The 18,298-nt window shown below is 36.6% G+C and overlaps 1 protein-coding gene across 2 annotated transcripts in view; it reads left to right on the top strand.

The window, feature by feature from the left end:
* LOC110447355 overlaps positions 1 to 17,848 on the top strand; it is a 21,929-nt gene extending 4,081 nt beyond the window's left edge. For both annotated transcript variants that reach the window (XM_021492974.1, XM_021492973.1), the window contains exons 2-14: positions 842 to 1,459; positions 2,929 to 3,086; positions 5,317 to 5,528; positions 5,940 to 6,123; positions 6,723 to 7,019; positions 8,172 to 8,281; positions 10,024 to 10,367; positions 10,734 to 11,646; positions 12,174 to 12,195; positions 12,856 to 13,051; positions 13,652 to 13,794; positions 14,886 to 15,164; positions 15,699 to 17,848. In XM_021492974.1, coding sequence (XP_021348649.1) covers positions 1,212 to 1,459; positions 2,929 to 3,086; positions 5,317 to 5,528; positions 5,940 to 6,123; positions 6,723 to 7,019; positions 8,172 to 8,281; positions 10,024 to 10,367; positions 10,734 to 11,646; positions 12,174 to 12,195; positions 12,856 to 13,051; positions 13,652 to 13,794; positions 14,886 to 15,164; positions 15,699 to 15,778 — 3,186 coding nt within the window. In that variant the 5' untranslated portion in view covers positions 842 to 1,211 and the 3' untranslated portion in view covers positions 15,779 to 17,848. The remainder of the gene's footprint in view (positions 1 to 841; positions 1,460 to 2,928; positions 3,087 to 5,316; positions 5,529 to 5,939; positions 6,124 to 6,722; positions 7,020 to 8,171; positions 8,282 to 10,023; positions 10,368 to 10,733; positions 11,647 to 12,173; positions 12,196 to 12,855; positions 13,052 to 13,651; positions 13,795 to 14,885; positions 15,165 to 15,698) is intronic.
* The last annotated feature ends 450 nt before the right edge of the window (positions 17,849 to 18,298 follow it).

Below are 18,298 nucleotides of genomic sequence, written 5' to 3'. Positions count from 1 at the left end.
CCCCTGCACCACCACCACAAATCCCGGTACCACCACACCTTCGGCCCCTCCCACCCCATGAGGTTTCTGTAAAGAACACATATTCCTCTTTTCACTGGCCCTGCATCCGACACTGCAAGCCGATATGAGCTAGTCACAATTTAAGCCTATATTTTGTGTTCGTTTACAGGCAATTTTACCATCGATCACCCAGGAATTGTGTTCTAGGCCCTACTTACGTTATATAGTCAGTAATAGCTAGGTCACATGTTATATGTATTACAAATGCCGTCAAGTCCCACTCATGTACATTTAAGACTTTATAAATACCATATGATATAGATTTGAATACACTGTACAATTCTACACCGTGTATAATGACACTCACTACCTGTACACAGGTATATACATATACGACGGCCTTGGGATCTTTGTTATCAATCGTCTGAGTACCGACACAGCAAGTGTTAGATATTGATTTCCCCGGGTAGATATTGAATAATGTGGTGTGTAGATTTTTTTATTGAACATTGACTGTCATTTATCTCTCCCTACGTATACCACTGTATATAACAGACGGGGACGGACATCCCCGGTATTAAGCCATGCATCCGAAAAATCACAGAGAGGTTTTGAGAGTAATACCATGTGAAATAATCAAAAGACTTGCAAGCATGCCTATGTAACCACCGGCTATGTTTTTTTTTCAAATATTTGTTATTGTTTGTTCCACCAAATTGAATACTCTCTAAAAATGCGATTGGTTTATTGTACCAACGCAAAAATAACAATTTACAAAAAAGTAAAATTTCTTTAGCATTTTCTCGTTTTGTTATTTGTTATTTTTATTTTATTCTCGCAGGAAATTGAAGACATAGACGTGGACCAATATATACAGGAATGACGACATATCAATATCATAGAGTATGGCGGGTGATATTATGTATTGTTACCTGTTAGTAGTAGCTGCCTTCCCTTGGAGGAAGTCGGAAATATGGTGTCACAAGCACCCTTAGTTTAACCGCTATACATTTACACGTATGTATACCATGTTAAATTGTAAGTGGGCGTGTCTCCATTACGGTTGTCTTTTCATGGTGATATGAACCATTCATATAGAAATATGAACCCATTCGGGAGTTCTGTAAACGGGATGACGTTCACAGGCCATAAACTCTACGTATGTGTTAGAACATCAAAATAGTTGTTATTGAAGCTGCTGACCATTCAGAATGGACAAAAACGATCTATTTCGTGCGGCGCAAACAAATGACGTCAAGTTGTTCGAAAGGTGTATCGCCGAAGGCATGGACCCCCGTACTACCGGCGACCGAGGGGAAACAATAATACACTACATCTCCATGAAGAACAGCTATGGACTTCTGTGTCACATTGCAGCAGGTTACAACGACGTCGTGAAAGCTCTAGTCAACACAGCGGACAATGATAGAGATTCGCCGATGCATTGGTGCAGCTTCAGGTAAGTGGGGTTCGAATTTAAGTCTAATATTCAAAATAACACAACAAAGAACGTCTGACATAAATAAAGGCTAAGTTTGTTTCACTGATTTGGAACACTGTGGTTCAGTGAGTTGTTTCAGCGGTTTCGCGTCGATACACTCTTGCTTGGCAAAGGAAACAGACGTTTTCGAAAGCTCCCAAAATGAGTTTTCATTTCATGTTTGTGTTCAAAACAAACTTAGCCTTCATTATCCATAACAAACCGACGTATCTTATTCCGTCTGATATTAATGTTCTGTCTTTGTAATATGTTTATACTCACAGAGGGAAACGTTTTTGATTTTTATTTTTTTTTAAATTTATGTAATTGAATCAGTTTATTTTATTGACAGTGGAATTGTATTAAATCTGTCTATGTGATTGGTGATTTAATTACTCGGTCTGTATTAAATCTGTCTATGTGACTGGTGATTTAATTACTCTGTCTGTATTAAATCTGTCTATGTGATTGGTGATTTAATTACTCGGTCTGTATTGGTTGTTTATTTAACTATTGTGGAACCAAACAAAAGTGAGAATTGAAAGAAAGTAAAATGTTATATTCAAAATAGCACAAAACCTTTGATATTAATGTTTCATATTGATATAATTCCAAATTAGATGTTGTGCTTCGTTACAAGTTCTGTGATCGGGTACCGCCGCTCATGTGGTGTGTACGCAATTTTTCTCCGTTCATACTTGCCTGAACTTTAGAAAAAAATCAGATTCATACCTGTTTAAAAAATGTCACTTCTATCGAAAGGTTCATACAGCACAGCCAGTTTTGTAGATTTTATCCAATGAAGGTGACAGAGTACATACCGTGCTTATAATTGAAACGTTACAAACAAACACTTGAATCGTTGTGGAACATGAATCTTTATACAATCCATGCTTGCCAACCTAAAGAAATTGTTTAGCAAGAAAGGTCACTTTAAATGTTCAATATCTGTCATTATCGCTATCTGTTGTGTCTAAGATGATACCACGATGTCATGACGTCATGTCTGTTCTGTGAAATTCTGACGTCACAGTTGGGATTAATACATGAGATAATACACAAAATATAATATGGTGATGGTCACGTGATGAAATATACTTGAACTCTTAGTTTCTGTTACACATATCTTCTCTACATCTCTGGAATATGTCATGACAAAACTCGAATGCTCGCGGTAGGTTATTTGATTGGTTACAGGCTTAAAAACCTGACCCAACGTCAAAGACGGTCGATTTTACCGTTACGCTGCTGCATAATGCCTTATATCTCCATCAGAAACATCGTCAGTAGTCTACCTGTATCACCCGTAAGGTGTCATGATAGATTCTAAGGGTGCAGAAAAGATAGGGTTTGAGAATACAACCCTTGGATTTCGATCATGGTATTTTGGTATCACAACCATTTTCAGAATCCTTTCCAATTTTCGCGCCACCCATATATTGTTGCAGCTCAACACCAGCATTGAGGATTTATGAGAAGCTTCTAACTCTGAGTGCTGATCCCCTCCAAAAGGACCAATGGGAACAGTCCTGTATAGAGCTGGCGGCCGTTAGGGGGCGCACCGATCTTGTGACATTTATGAAGTGGCGGGAAGCACACCCACAAGGTATTTTTCACGTTAGCCTTATGCTTCCTTTAATGTAGATATCTACTGCATTTTATAGTTACAGTACAGTACATCCTATAGTCTATATATTGTGTAATGTCCAGTTAAAGCAATTGCTTCCAAATGTATATCGATATTTTGCTTTATTCCCTTCAGATCTACATTGAGTGGTGTTCGTGTTATTCAGATCCGGTCTAGCTCGAGATATTCCCGTTTTTGTCCACCTCAGATGACACGCTTGTCTAAGAGTAACGATTTGTTTGTATGATTGATAAAGCAATTACTGTCTGCTCCCCTCTGATTTTATCGTCTTGACAATGTAGCAACTGTCTTCATTAAAGAATATTGACACCTTGCTGAGACTATAGACACCTTGCCGAGACTTTAGCCACCTTGCCAAGACTACTGACACCCTGCCGAGACTTTAGCCACCTTGCCAAGACTATGGACACCCTGCCGAGACTATAGACACCTTGCCGAGACTATATACACCTGTCGTTTACATCAGAGACATCAAAAATAACTTGGAACACCTTGTCTGTTAGAGCATATTAAAAACCCGGAATCCTACCATGTACTTACAACTATAAAACACATTCATATAGGTAACTATATATATATTACCAAATTGTAATGGTGCAGTCACCTATGTGTGTTAAGATCATCATAAAAGTAGGTAATTTATTATCATAAGAGGTCTTTAGGTTTCGGCAAGTTGTCAAATTCCCTTCTTGAAGACAGGTGCCATATTGTGAAGACGCTAATCAGAGGGGATCAGAACTAGACAATGAGATCCTCGAATTGTTTGTAAGAATAATCATTGAAGAGAAAAAAGGAGCATCTGACAGATATTAGAGAGCTTGGATCTTCATACACTGCAACACGTGACTTTCTTATACACCGTGGATGAGGTTGATAGCAGCCTTCCCCTCGGTTCCAATCATAACCAAAGCTCAGATTAGGAGAAGGATATAAACTAAAACATTATGGAGAAATACAAGCAGATTACACTATTGTTTCTAAATATGCAAGTTGAACAAAAATCGATTTTGTTATTCGAATCCCTTACGAATTTTAAATGATTGGAATAAAATGGAAAACAACAAGTGCCACCTGCAATCATAGACGCATTTAGATCAAGTCTATCTCAAATAATATCGTTTCCTCAAAATCAAACTTAATTCGAGATACACTTTGACTTTGTCCATTCCAGATCTATATTGAGATGTCGTTGTGTTTTATATTCGCGTCAGGTCTACACCAAGACATCATTGTTTTATCCAAATTGGATCTACCTCGAGTTCTCCTCTCGATTTCATCTCACTTCGGTTCAATCCTAATATTAACTTATGAGTTTATATCAATATCAAGATTAATTCGAGACACCCTTTTATTTATTCACTTCGGATTACCACGAGTTTTTATCCACTTTGGGTTCACCCCAATATATTGTTGTTCGATTCCACTTCTGGCCCCAGGATCATGAAATCCAAAATAGTCAAAAGTTTTGACTAAATCAATCTCCGATAACATCGTGAAAAGAGACGTCATACCTGATTGGCTAAGACAAAACTTAAATCTAAGATTGTTTCATAATCCCGAGGCCACGGCCCGTATTCTTTTAACCGTTCTCATGCACAACCAATGACATAGTGATCAAGCCTAATTGCTGCTTCTGGTCTTAATTAATTTAATAAGCAAATCTGATTTTGTCAATGATTAGGAAAACAATTTGTAGACCTAAAGCCAAATACTGTTTTCAATGTTAACATTTGACTTTTTGATCGTTTGACATGATTTAAGTGAGTTACAAGAAAGTTGATTTGAGCAAAGAACACATATTCACGAAACCGTTCTCATGCTCAAGCATGGATTTTGAGTTCAAGCCTAATTTCTTGTCCTGGCTATGAATTAAGAAAACTAGTTTATTTTGTCGATGATTTGAAAAATGTTTGAAGAAACCCAAAGCCAAATACTGTATTCAAAGTTTACATTTGACTTTTTGATCGTTTGACATGATTTAAGCGAGCTACAAGAAAGTTTGTTTGAGCACAGAACACATATTTGAGCATGAGAACTGTTTCGTGAATACGACACATCTTTGTTGTATTTACATGGAATCAGACCAAGAAATCCTTGTTCTTATCCTTTTCACTTTTTTTATCTTGAGGTATCCTTGTTTTTGTCCTCTTCGGTTTGCCTTAAAACATCCTCTTCTTTCCCGCTTCAGGCCTACCCAAGGACATACAGGGGCTAGACAACATCTCCATACTACAATACATCAACACGTTTGGGAGCATGAACAGCAGCCACGCCCTCCTCTACGAGATGGCTATGAAGGGTAAGAAGGAGAAGTCATCTCACATCCGTATCATCTTCCTAGGCTACCAGGGAGTGGGGAAGACCACTCTGTACTATCGACTTACAGGCCAGAAACGACAGGTGAGATACCCTAGTTGACCACAACAGGTTACTGTAACAACGTTGGGCGCCTGTATAGTTGGAACGCAACGGAATCAGAGTTTTGACATGGAACTATAGACTGATGGGTCAGAAAAGCAGATTATCCTGTGGACTGCTAAGTACTAGAATACCCTGCCAGTTGATTTAACCACTCCGTGATTGTGTGATGCATTTTTTTGTGGGGAATATGTACAATTTTGATAGAGCGACGGGCCTGAAACGATAGACGCATGTATGTTTGGGCGCCTGTAGAACTTCAACACGAAGAATGCAGAGCTTAGACAGACAGGAATCATTCAGGTGTTCCCTTTGTCCATTATGTCCAGCAAAACTATCCATAACATATTTCTAAACTTTTAGAACATATAATCTACTCTTGTCTTCTAACAGGTGTTGTCCACAGACAATCTGGAGATCTTCCAGAACCGGCTGATCATAGACCGTGTAACGATGAAGAGGAAACTGTTGGAGGAAGGCCTGGAGCTGGAAACGAGTCTGGAGAGGATCAGGGATGTAGTCATTGGATCCATGACAACAGATGACGTCACAGTAGATGTTATTGACGGAAAACCCGGTAAACACTATCATAAGTTATTATCTAACAAAACAAAATTTAATTAACAGTTATTAACAGAATTCAAAAATACCATACCTACGTGTATATAATTTTCTGCTATAAACATTACCACGATAAATTGCAAGGAAAGCAAATAAGCTCAGCTGCTTTATTCAGTATTAATCATAAATCGAAACACACTATACTTAAAGATAAAATTAAATAAAAACTTAGTGATTGTGGAAACAAGATTTTTTTAAATATTTTATCTACAATTCGTAATCATGAGGCAAGAATTGCGGAATTGGATTTGTTTTCATGAGAAACCGAATTACGCGAAAATAGCTGTTCATGTATATAAACAATTGTATATGTACATCTTCATATGAGGTCCCAGATATACAGCATTAGGTGTTTTTTAAAAGTTTAAAGCTTGCAACAATGAAGACAGTACACCGTCAAGAATTAATAATAACTTGACATTATCAGAGCGCAAAATGGCACAAAACCCAGCTCAACACGAGTATAGTAATACTGCATAAATATGGATGTAGTAGACATATTTTGCATTACATTTTGGAAAATTTATTGCTAGAACTTCTGCTTCTCATTTACAGATATCAGACGTCCAGTATCAGCCCGTATTGACAATAGACTCAAGCCACCTACAGCCATCAAACGGACTCGTTCTGAACCGGACGCTCTTGCTGACCTGCAGGCCGAGGCAGCTGTTCTGATGTCCCAACGTCCGGTGGAGAGATTTGGGTCTTGCGGCCAGAAGACGTTCGTCAGCGTGTTTGACTTCGGCGGAGAGTCAATGTTCAGTAATCTCCAACACATCTTTCTCAACTCTAACGCAGTCATACTTCTGGTGTTTAGTCTGCACAACTGCTTCAAGGAGGAGGCCATATTCGGTACAATTGTCTCTTGACAAAATCACTTAATTACAAATGAAGGCCTTAGGTGTACCATCGTTTTCTGTCCATTTGTTTAAACGCTGTACATATATTACTGTAATTATATTTATTTTAGTGAAAATCTTAGCGTTTTGCTCCCTACTTTGGAAGATGAACGTAACACACACTAGTAGCTGCACCGTTAACATTTGATTATTCCGTCTTTTCGTATTGCAGAGTTATCTGCTCTTGTGAGCAGGTATTGATTGTTATGTCATTAGTCTATGTGAGAAAATAACGTCGTTTTCTCAAAAATGTATGACGTTACTCTCACAAACAAATGACGTAATAATCAATACCTACTCACAAGAGCAGAGAACTCTGCAATACGAAAAGACGGAATATTTACAGTATGCTAGAAATGAATTACACTGCATCCTACTGCTGTTTCGTCCTTCTTCGACACAATGGGAATGCTCGAGGTTAAACAGTTGGAATTCCAAATTTGTCCTAACTAATGTTGGAACAAAGAGGAATAAGTTATACTCCTAAATTTTAACTAAGACTTGAGACGAAGTCGTTGAATAGGCAGGCCTCCACAAAATAGAAGTTCTTCATAGTAAATAAGTTTACAAATTCTCCGAGCATTATTTTTGTGATGAGAGGAAAATAATCAGATTTTTTTTCTCTCTCATTACTGTTAAATATCCCTGTCCCACCGCATTGTAGTTTTTCCTTAACACAGTAACGTCCCTTTATCCTCTGTTTGGATATAACAGTAGCACATTAGGACCAGGACACTTCCAATTACCAGTTAGTTCAATCGGTTAGAGCGATAGTATAACAATCTGAAGTCCGGAGCGCGAATCCTTCTCTAGCCATACTCGATGTTTAGTAGGGCCAGTACACGTTCGTTGACGAGTAGTGCAGTCGGTTAGATCGATAGTATAACACATTGGAGTGACCCAGTGTTCGAATCCTGGTCTAGCCCCCCNTTTATGTATTTCATCTCAATATCTTTCATTACTGTAAGGTATGGTTTTCTTTTCAGAAATGATTCATTAAGGTTATAGCCATGCCGGAAAAACAGCTTCCAACACTTAGTTACATTTTTGGCAGTGATACGAGGATCCTTAATAATTCATTTTCATTTACATCCTTCCCTTCCAGAGAGGGTGTGTTTCTGGTTAAAGTTCATCGCGAGCTACTCCTGCCAAATGACAGAGGTGTATTGTCCTCCCATTATTCTGGTCGGAACTCACCTTGACCAGATAGAAACGGTAATGAATCTCTCCTATTATAAAATCTGTATTTCACATCATCAAATCAATTATTTTGTGTTAGTCGGGTTGTCTTAATCAATTGTTTTCCCTGGGAATCTATTTTCGACATTTTTTGTATTAAATAATTGTTTTCACGGAAAACAACCAGTGAAATGAGCAGGAATATATTCCATCCTTATCGTCACATAATTTGTGATAGCTAAAAATAGATCACGCGCAATCGAATATCTTAGGAAATATAAAAACAATTTGGCAGTAAGTCCCTATGTTATTAGCGTTTAGCGTTACTCGAACAGTGTCTTTTGTTGTACATTTAAAACCACAGCAAAATTAACACAATAATGACAACCGTGCGGCTGATTTTATATATAACGGTGAATCGTGTGCTCAAAACGTAACTTTATTTTGTAACTAACATTGCAATATATCAAACATTTTGTGACGCGGTTCGTCCAAGTAGGCACTGTATGTGTTTGGAAGCAAGTTTCTGACCAGGGGCGAAAAGCTTTGTTTGCATTATTAAATGTTTGTAAGAAAAAATATTTTGATATAGAAACTCAATTGTCTGTTTTTGATACTTATGTAAATAGTGTTTTAAGTTATTGAGCAGAAGCATGGGGCTTCCATGCCGCACCAGATATCGAAAAATTGCATGTGAGATTATGCAAACAAATATTAGGATTACATAAAAAAAGTAGTAATGTTATGGTGTATTATGAACTTGGAAGATATCCCATGAAAATAGTTAGAAAATTACGAATATTCAAATATTGGATAAAACTGAGAAATGTAGGAAGTTGTATTCTAAGGTCATGCTATGATGATATGCTTTGTAATAATGACATTTGGTTAATGAGTGTAAAACAAGAATTATACAGAATTGGTCTCGGAAATGTGTGGGAAACCTCCAGTTTAAATAATAACACTTTTCATATTATAACAGAACGTCTTTGTGACATATTCAGACAAGAATGTTTGAAAAAAAAAATCTTTATATTATTTATCAAAACCTGTAAATATAAATTATCTATAACAAATATGTAAAATTCGAATGTCTGCACATAAATTAAATATTGAGTGTGGCAGATATAATAGAACTGAAAGACAAAACAGATTGTGTACAGTATGTGACCTGAATGATGTCGAGGATGAGTTCCATTTCAGTTTAAAATGTCCTTGCTATATTGATATAAGGTTGAAACTAATTAAGAAATATTATGTAAGACATACAAGCATGTATAAATTGTATGCGACATTCGAAATCTTGGCAAATTTTAAATACAAGCAAACAAAAAGAGATCTGATCTGATTGCTGGTAGGTGTTCACTCTCAGCGGTGTGTGTGTGTGTGTGTATGTGTGTGTGTATCATATTGTATGTTGTCTCTGTATTGTTTTGGTATATATGTTATAACTGATAAATCAACCGACTTAAAGTAATAAAGAACTTGAACTTGAACTTGAATATAGAATGCTCCACGATGGACCGAAAATGGAACATAGATAATGGATCTATAGTTGATAGACTGTTAAAATAAAATATTATTAATATCATATATTGCTTATTTTTATGATAAGTTAAATTTTGCGATTTTCGGGAATGCATAACAAATTGCAAATTCAGGATTTTTTGCGGGTTTTTTTGTGTATGCTATTTTGAATGTTTTAAAAGTTGAGCGTACAAATAACTTATTAATTTTCATGATTTATAAAACTTTATTTCAAAATCTGTCTTTTGTAGGAACAGAAAAGGAATTTAGTGGTGAGCCAAGTAAACAGGGCTTTGTTTAACAATCCGGAGACCGCCAAGATCTTCCAGAAACATGTGTTCAAGTTCCTCACTGTTGACAGCACGACGGAACTGGAAAACTGTGACAGCCTCGAAGTTCTCTGGGCCTACATCATCGAGGCTGCCCAGTACCAGTCACACTGGGGCCAGCTACTACCGGGAAACTGGATAGCGTTAGAACGCGAAATAATGAGGTTAAAAGTTCACAAGAAAGTGATGACCTTTGAAGGGATAAGGGTCATTGGGGAGAACCTCACTGTCCCACTTGATGCCGAAGAGGTTAAAGCTATGTTGGAGTACGTATTACCGGTTTGTCTTTATTTTATCTAAACATCTAATATCTACTGTCTATTAAGATTAATCAGTTTATTGGTTTTTGAAATTTGGAATAATAATAACAAAATCTTCTTTGAAATATCTTCCGTCTCTTTACTTCTCTTGATATTAGAAATGTTTTTACGAAACTGTCACAGTCATAATGTAGCGGTTTTAACATAAACACAAATATGCTAACAAACAAAATAATCCTACTATTATTTTAGTGTTAAGGGGATTAATGAGACATACTCTTATTTTAAGGTATCTGCACATGCTGAGTTGCATCCTCTGCTTGAACATGGATTTTCCAAAAGCAAAAATGATCCCGTTACTCTTATTTTCAGGTATCTGCACATGATGCGTTGCATCCTCTGCTTTAACATGGATCTTCCCAAAGCTAACATGATTCTGGACCCACAGTGGATGGTCCAGGCCTTCCGCAAGATTGTCACTGTGGACAAATTCTTCGACAAAATCCACGGCAAGAACCACCCTCTGCTGAAGGCTTACCGACAGACAGGCAAGCTTACTATGGAGTTCATCGAATATGTGTGGAAAGGTGACCTCGACTTTTTGGAGTTCAAGAACACTCTGCTGTACTATCTCGAACGTCTGGAATTGCTGGTGAAACCTCTGCCAGAAAAAGGAGAGTCTGTCGTCAATTACTACATCGTTCCCTGCATGTTGCAGCCAGCTGATTCAGAACTGATTCGAACTCTGATAGAAGCTCCCAAAACCGTGAAAACAGCCACCTTGGTATTTGACTTTCAAGGACAATTTTTACCCCCTGCTGTGTTTAATAAGATTCTAGCTTCATGCATTCACAGGTTCAAAGTGATGCAAGCATCAGACGGTTCGCTATATCTACAGCAAGGACTGGCGTGTTTCGTGCTTAACCCACGGTGGAATATGGTGCTTCACTGCAGGGACGCTTTAATGAAAGTGACTCTTTTTTCACAGTCACGTGATAACCCAGAGTTTGAAGTCGAGGCTGTACCAGGAGAGGGCTTTTCGATTCGACAAATCCTAGAGGAGATTGTGAAGGCGACACTCGAGAGAAATAATCAGGACCACATATCATACACTTACTACCTTCACAATCACTTCCAGATCTCCCCTGGTGAAAAGTTATTTGACATCACGGATGTCATGAACACGCCAGTACCTTCCGATGGCCTGGGTTTTGATGAGGTCGATGCGTGCTTGTCTCCCCTGAACAGACTGGACTACGAAGTATGGTTCTTGACTCCAGTACAGGTTAGTTTGGTAACAATATCAACATTTTATAGAGCGGTCAAAATTAACAGGTTTTAAATAGGATATATACATAGGCCCGGGACCCGTATTCACGAAACCATTCTCATGCCCAAACCCAGATTCTGTGCTCAAGCCCAATTTCGTGTGCAAGTGATAAATTGATAAAAAACAGTCATATTTTGTCAATGAGATAAAGAATTTTTGAAAGACTTTAAGCTGATAACTGTTTTCAATTTTTACACTTGACGTTTTGACCATGTTACACGGTTTAAGCAGGTTACAAAAACGTTGACTTGAGAAAGCGTGCTTGAACATAAGAACATATTTATGAATACGGACCCGGATCACTTAAAAATGCGCCATTACCATTTTCCTAATGTCAAGCAACTTAAACCTTTTCTTTGCACGTGAAAAATATATTCTCTTTTTTTTTATAAAATTAATTGATCGTCTTGTGGTACTGTTTATATATAGATATCTTAGTATCACTATGATGCACTATTTCATTCTATAACGTTGTCTTTCAGACCCCCAGAAAGGAAAAACGAAGTAAGTATTTATAGCAAGATGTAATAAATTGTTACATTATATTTTACTTGTACGTATTGTTTTGTAATATGAAATGCTAGCTCATCATCACTACTTTATAACATAAACATCCTGTTTTGGAAACTATACTTTAAACTCAGCATGCAGTCCTGATTATGTTTTATAAAGTTTGCAAATTGGCTACTTTAAATAAACATATGACTGGTGGTCGAATTCTAATATATTTAAGGATATTCTTTTTCACTCGAACATATTTGTCTGTGCACCATGTTATTGGACAATATAATTAAACAACCTTATTTACCATAATGCCTCATTCCCACATCTTGTATTTCGGTAATGTATATTTACAAGCTCACTATTGTTCCGTACTTTTCAGTTGTGTACAGCATATGTTGTATTTTATTGTAAGTGATAATGCCAAAACCTATTTTGATAGCACGATTCATTATTTATTAGTTAAACAATTATTATCTACAAAATGATGATAAAATAAAAAATGCGATTGCTTACATGTACTTTTGCATAAGATAATTAACTTCTTTCATCAATTTAAAATTTGTTCCCCCTAACAGAAACTGTCGGCATTCTTAATCTTAAGAATAATGTGACTTCGTATTTTTTTTCAAAAGTACAAATGACAATATATATTCACCGTAGATGTACAAGAAGACCGAAAGCTGGCCCGGTGTGTTAGCCCACGAGAGATGAGTCGCATCGCGAAATACGTAGGGACCTGCTACAGCCTCTTCTTCACAATTCTCGGTCTGGAGGACAACGCCATTGACCACATCCGGTTACAGTACGGTCACTTCCACTTCCGGTCTCAAGTGACGAAGATGCTCATCGTTTGGAGGTAGAGATTATTGTCTTGATACTATTAAAGATGTGTACTAATGGGATTTTATTACCTGTAAATATTATTTATATGTGTTGGGGTCCTCTCTATCAGTGGGCGTGGTCCCGAATTAAAGTAATCAGTCCCAACGTCTGACCTTTCCGACTCTTGCACAAAATGAAATACTGTAGACAGTAGAAATAATTAAAGTTAGAAAACTGAAAGGAAATCCAGTACCATATGGGATTCGAAAATAAACATTCTTACTTCATTTTGTCACAGAGCATAATTAAACATTAATGATTTTGTTTTATTACGTTATCAACTGTGTTTATTACACAAGCTTTTATTTATATCTATTAGATTATTATAATACCGTAATGCCTATGAAATAATCACCATTAAGTGCCCCCTGTAAGATCCTATACATTTGTAGGTGTTTGGTTGCCGATATATCTGTCTCTATCTTCACTCATAGTCACTCTTGGCTACTCGTTATAAACAAGCCGCTCTCTTCGCCACCACTCTTTATATTTCCGTCCTGAACACCTCACGGTACAACAATAGTTTCAATCAGCGGTGATGTAATACTCAATGTAATGACTCTGTGCATCATAGGAACAAGATGAAGACCAGGGCGACACTGCTCGAGGTCGTCAAGGCCATGGAGTTCAACGAGCTATGTGTGGACGACATGCTGAATGAAATCCTGTCAGACTCGTTCCTCATCCAGACGGCCACCAACATGACGTCACCGGACGGTAAGGGACGACAAATAAGGGGAATGTCGTCATTCCAGTAATCTTCACACTTTAATTATTCGTTATTTTCTTATTTTTTTATGAAGGAAAGGTAAAGGCAATCGGTCTTTGATCATAAGGACGACTGACTTATCCTTTATCTTTATAAATATATGTAACAATGGCGTTTGCAATTTTAAAGCTACAGACGATTTGTCAATGTGTCATGTCGAGGGTCATGTTTTGAACAAGATAAATTTATGGAGGTGACGGTGTTGTTGGTTGTCATAGTCGCTAAGCGTTTCTCGGCTCGGCTCGGCGATATGGCATTAACAGTCTTCATCGTCTGTCAAGATCAGTAATTTTTACACTTTCGTTCTAGATCCAGCTGTGAAAAATATATAAAGGCAAAAGTGGAGTAACGATCTCCCAATTTTCATATTTTTCGCTGTTTTACAGTTTATTGCCACAATACAATAAATATATTGTTTGGGTTCATAATATTATTTCCTTGTGCTTTATTTCTTTTCAGTTATAGTTTATGTTTTGTTAAAAAATGTATATTTTAGTAGATAATGTTATTATCAGATAACGATTAGTATGAACGCCTTGTATTATATAATTCCAAAGATAAAATAATATGTCGAAAGAACATTTTTATGACTTTTCATAGGCGCAGATAAAACCAAGCACTATCTGTGCGTTTTCGTTTAATTCCAACACAATGACGTCACAATAGGAGACAAACAATATGATATTTTGTTTGTTAATCTCCCATATTTCGTATTATCCAGGTTGTCTCCAATATTCATATTATCCAGGCTGCCTCCAATATTTCATATTATCCAGGTTTTCTCCAATATTCATATTATCCAGGTTGTCTCCAATATTCATATTATCCAGGTTGTCTCCAATATTTCATATTATCCAGGTTGTCTCCAATATTTAATATTATTCTGGTTGTCTCCAATATTTAATATTATTCTGGTTGTCTACCTTGCTACAAAACCGTTTAACTGTAATGTTATATACATTTGTTTGTGATGACCGACTTGGAAGACCATCATTACCACGGAAAATCCATTTTGAATATATATCATGTTTTTTTGCAGATGTAGACATTTCGTTGAAAGTTCAAAGGTCATGTCCATCCGACCAAGACAAGTGGACATTCGCTGAGTGTATAGGAAACATGTACTTTAACGCCATGATCGAACTTGGCCTGAAGAACCAGTGTATAGAGCGGGCGGAGATGGACCACCGGAACCGGGTTCTGTATATTATACACGCCCTATTGACGGACTGGGTCAACAGTCAAGGTTCAGAGGCCACCATCCTCAAACTATACCTCGCACTAGAGGAATGTCAGGGAGATTGCCTTGATTTTGCAGGTAAGTTTCATAGGAAATTTAGAAAACAAGTCAGCAACACAGAACTCATTACACTTCAGTGTTTCTTTTGTGAAACTCGGTTGCAGATGAACGGTTAAAGTTTTGCGACTGACCTACCATTTGGGAGAAACCATGACGTCAGGCGGTATTGATGATGACGTGTTAACAAAACACCTAATCGTGCTTCAATAACATATATGTTGATATCTATAGTCATGTGATGTAACTATTTATACCATTGATTTATTGTTTGAAATTAAATTTTCCTTTATGTCTTCCGAATTGTGGCGTCATATTAATAAATATAACATATGACCTACTCATATTAATAAATAAAACATACGACCTAACACGATCTCATTATTGTGTCCCGGCAAAATTGGTCGAAATGATGTCATATATTTGTAATATTATTTGTGAATAACTTCTTTATAAGATTTGTTAAATAATATATTGTATTTCATGTCAAATAATATATTAATCGCAATTCTTTGTTTCATGTAAACGTGTATGCTTTTTTTTCTTTTAACTTAGACGGAATAAATCAAAACAGGAGTGAGCAGAACATTGTCGTGGAGCTCGACACTTCAGATGGATTCTTCTTGACATCATGACGTCATACAAAGCAGAGACAAACTACGTCATGACGACAGCATGACGTAAACATCGGCATAGACAAACGTCAACATTCAGGCTAATGATATAGCGTGATGTGTATATCTACTTTGGCAGTTTTCGTGGTTGGAGTGAAACCACGAAAACGCGCTATTAAGAGAATACTGTAAACGTAGATATTTAAGCGGTAGTCTTATTTTAGCGCTAAATGTCACGCTAAATTATTACTGCGGGAATTGAAGATCCTGTATATTGTTTCCTATTGCATATTTTTGGGGGCGCCAGTTCATCAATGCGATAATCTGTTCAAATTCGATAAAGCACTTAAATTTGAGTGCGTACGTTTATGGTATATGACCTATTAAGTTAATTCTATTCACAATGGGTAATGCTATCATGCCACAAAGTGCCAAAAGCTAACGATATATTTGAGGATGATCAGATAACTAATCATGAAACATGGAGATGATAACATATAAGCAATTACTTAAGCCATAGTTATATCACGCATAGGTCTTTAAGTAAAACACTCATCATAGATCTAGAGCTGCAACATTTTAAGTTTCAGTGTTAGAGAGAGCTATAGTGAGATAGCCATACAAATTATGTCATCGTCCGTGCCCAGCTTTATCTTGTTCACTAGGTGTTGTTATTGTGACCAAACTATCCAACATATTTTCACAGTCTTTACTTTATTTCCAACTCCTCTCTGAAAAACGTATAAAAGAGATAAAAGGAGCATAAAGCTAATTGCAAACAAGTAATTGTAAGCGCACAACTTAATCATTTAATAATAATTTGTAAAATTAACCCACATCAAAAGCAGTCAAATAAGCGCACAACTTCATCATGCTGAACAATAATGCAAAGTGTTGTGACATTTTTAGCAGTAATATTTTTAAAGTTTTGGTAAGTTATGTACAATATGAAGTTTTCTGGAACAGCATGTCTGTATGGGAAGAAGTGGTGGTTTCCTTGAACAACTAGTCAAGAAAAGAAAATAATAGTAAATGTTGGTTAGAAACTGCAAAAGTGGATATTTTCGAGATATGGAAATACTTTTTTCGCGTTGAATTAATTAGAGCAAATATTTCCACTGGTGAATATGTATTTATAGATTAAAGTTATATATTGATGTCAAAACCATTGCCAGCTCGAAAATTCCAACACAGAGCTCAGTCTTAAGAGTCACAACGTAAACATTACCACCAGCGAGAATTCGCACTTTTACAGTATTTTGTGTTCACGCTAACAACTTACAAGTAGTATGCTTATGGGAGAGACGGTAGACAAAGTGTCTTTGTATACACTTGTTTACCCACGACAGAGAACATTGATCTCTTTAGATTTCTCGATATATGAAAACACATTACATATGTATTTTTTATATCTGAAATCGATTTTACAATACCTGTCTTAGCGATAGTGTACACATGTATACAATTAATCAATGAAAGGGCCTCAGACGATCATTTTAAAATAATCAAACACATTTGTAGCTAATTAGAGCCGACTCTTTCCATACCAATAGAACTGTTCTCATGTTCAATGATGCTGTGCGCGAACCTCATTCCTTCTGCCGGTGAGAAGTTCATCAAATGTCACATGTTTTAATCATTTGCATACACTTTAGAATTTGAAGCCGAAAACAACTTTCATTTTCTGTGTTTTACGTTTTGACTTTATCACATGATTTCGTTAGTTCTATCTTTAGTTCATTGCCATCACATTGGAAAACGATGACTTCCTGATGTTTGAAATGAACACAACAAGGATGCTTCAGTAAGATTCAGTTGTCGGTTAATGTTAAATCAATAAGTTTAAGGGAAATAACTCCAAATTATTTTTTATGTATAACATGTTAGGTATCAGGTAGCACGCCACCGGTCTTAGTTTGTAATCTGACAGGGTACACACCGGTATAATCAAAAAACTGATCACACGAAGCACTGCTACTGATGCTGGGTCCGTTTAACATGTCTATGAATGAAATGCACGTTATGAAGGTAAACAATTCTTTATTGTTTTTTATGCAATGTATTATTTTTTATGAATAAATTTTCATAAATTTTGCGAATTCATGTTTTGGTTTATTTTAAGAAATCATAGACAAATTGATCTAATTAGTTTATATTGAGAAGCTGCAAGAAAGACAATTGGCTACTCAGAAGCTTCAGCTTCTCAAACATTCTTGATGAATGGGAATCGCTTTTATCGACAGGACAAACTGTTTGATAATTTTGTTTTTGATAACTACAAAGCCCGTACCTTGCAGAACTTAGCATTATTCTGGGAGTAAAACATGAACAGGGCAGGGTATTTGAAACCTGGACCCACAGCTACCTTGCCAAGTTCCGCCGCAGAACGAAATCACTGGGATGCTACAGTATGTATGAAAATCTACTGTGAAAAAAAAAGACAAGAAAATACCGAATGTCAAAGAAATCATAATTCGAACTCAAAATTGTGTTACACAACACACAAAACAACACATCTGTACTTAACTCACGGAACAACAC

This window comes from Mizuhopecten yessoensis, unplaced genomic scaffold, assembly GCF_002113885.1.
Source record: "Mizuhopecten yessoensis strain PY_sf001 unplaced genomic scaffold, ASM211388v2 scaffold3337, whole genome shotgun sequence".
NCBI classification, from domain to species: Eukaryota; Metazoa; Mollusca; class Bivalvia; order Pectinida; family Pectinidae; genus Mizuhopecten; species Mizuhopecten yessoensis.
This window is presented reverse-complemented; position numbering and strand designations above follow the sequence as displayed.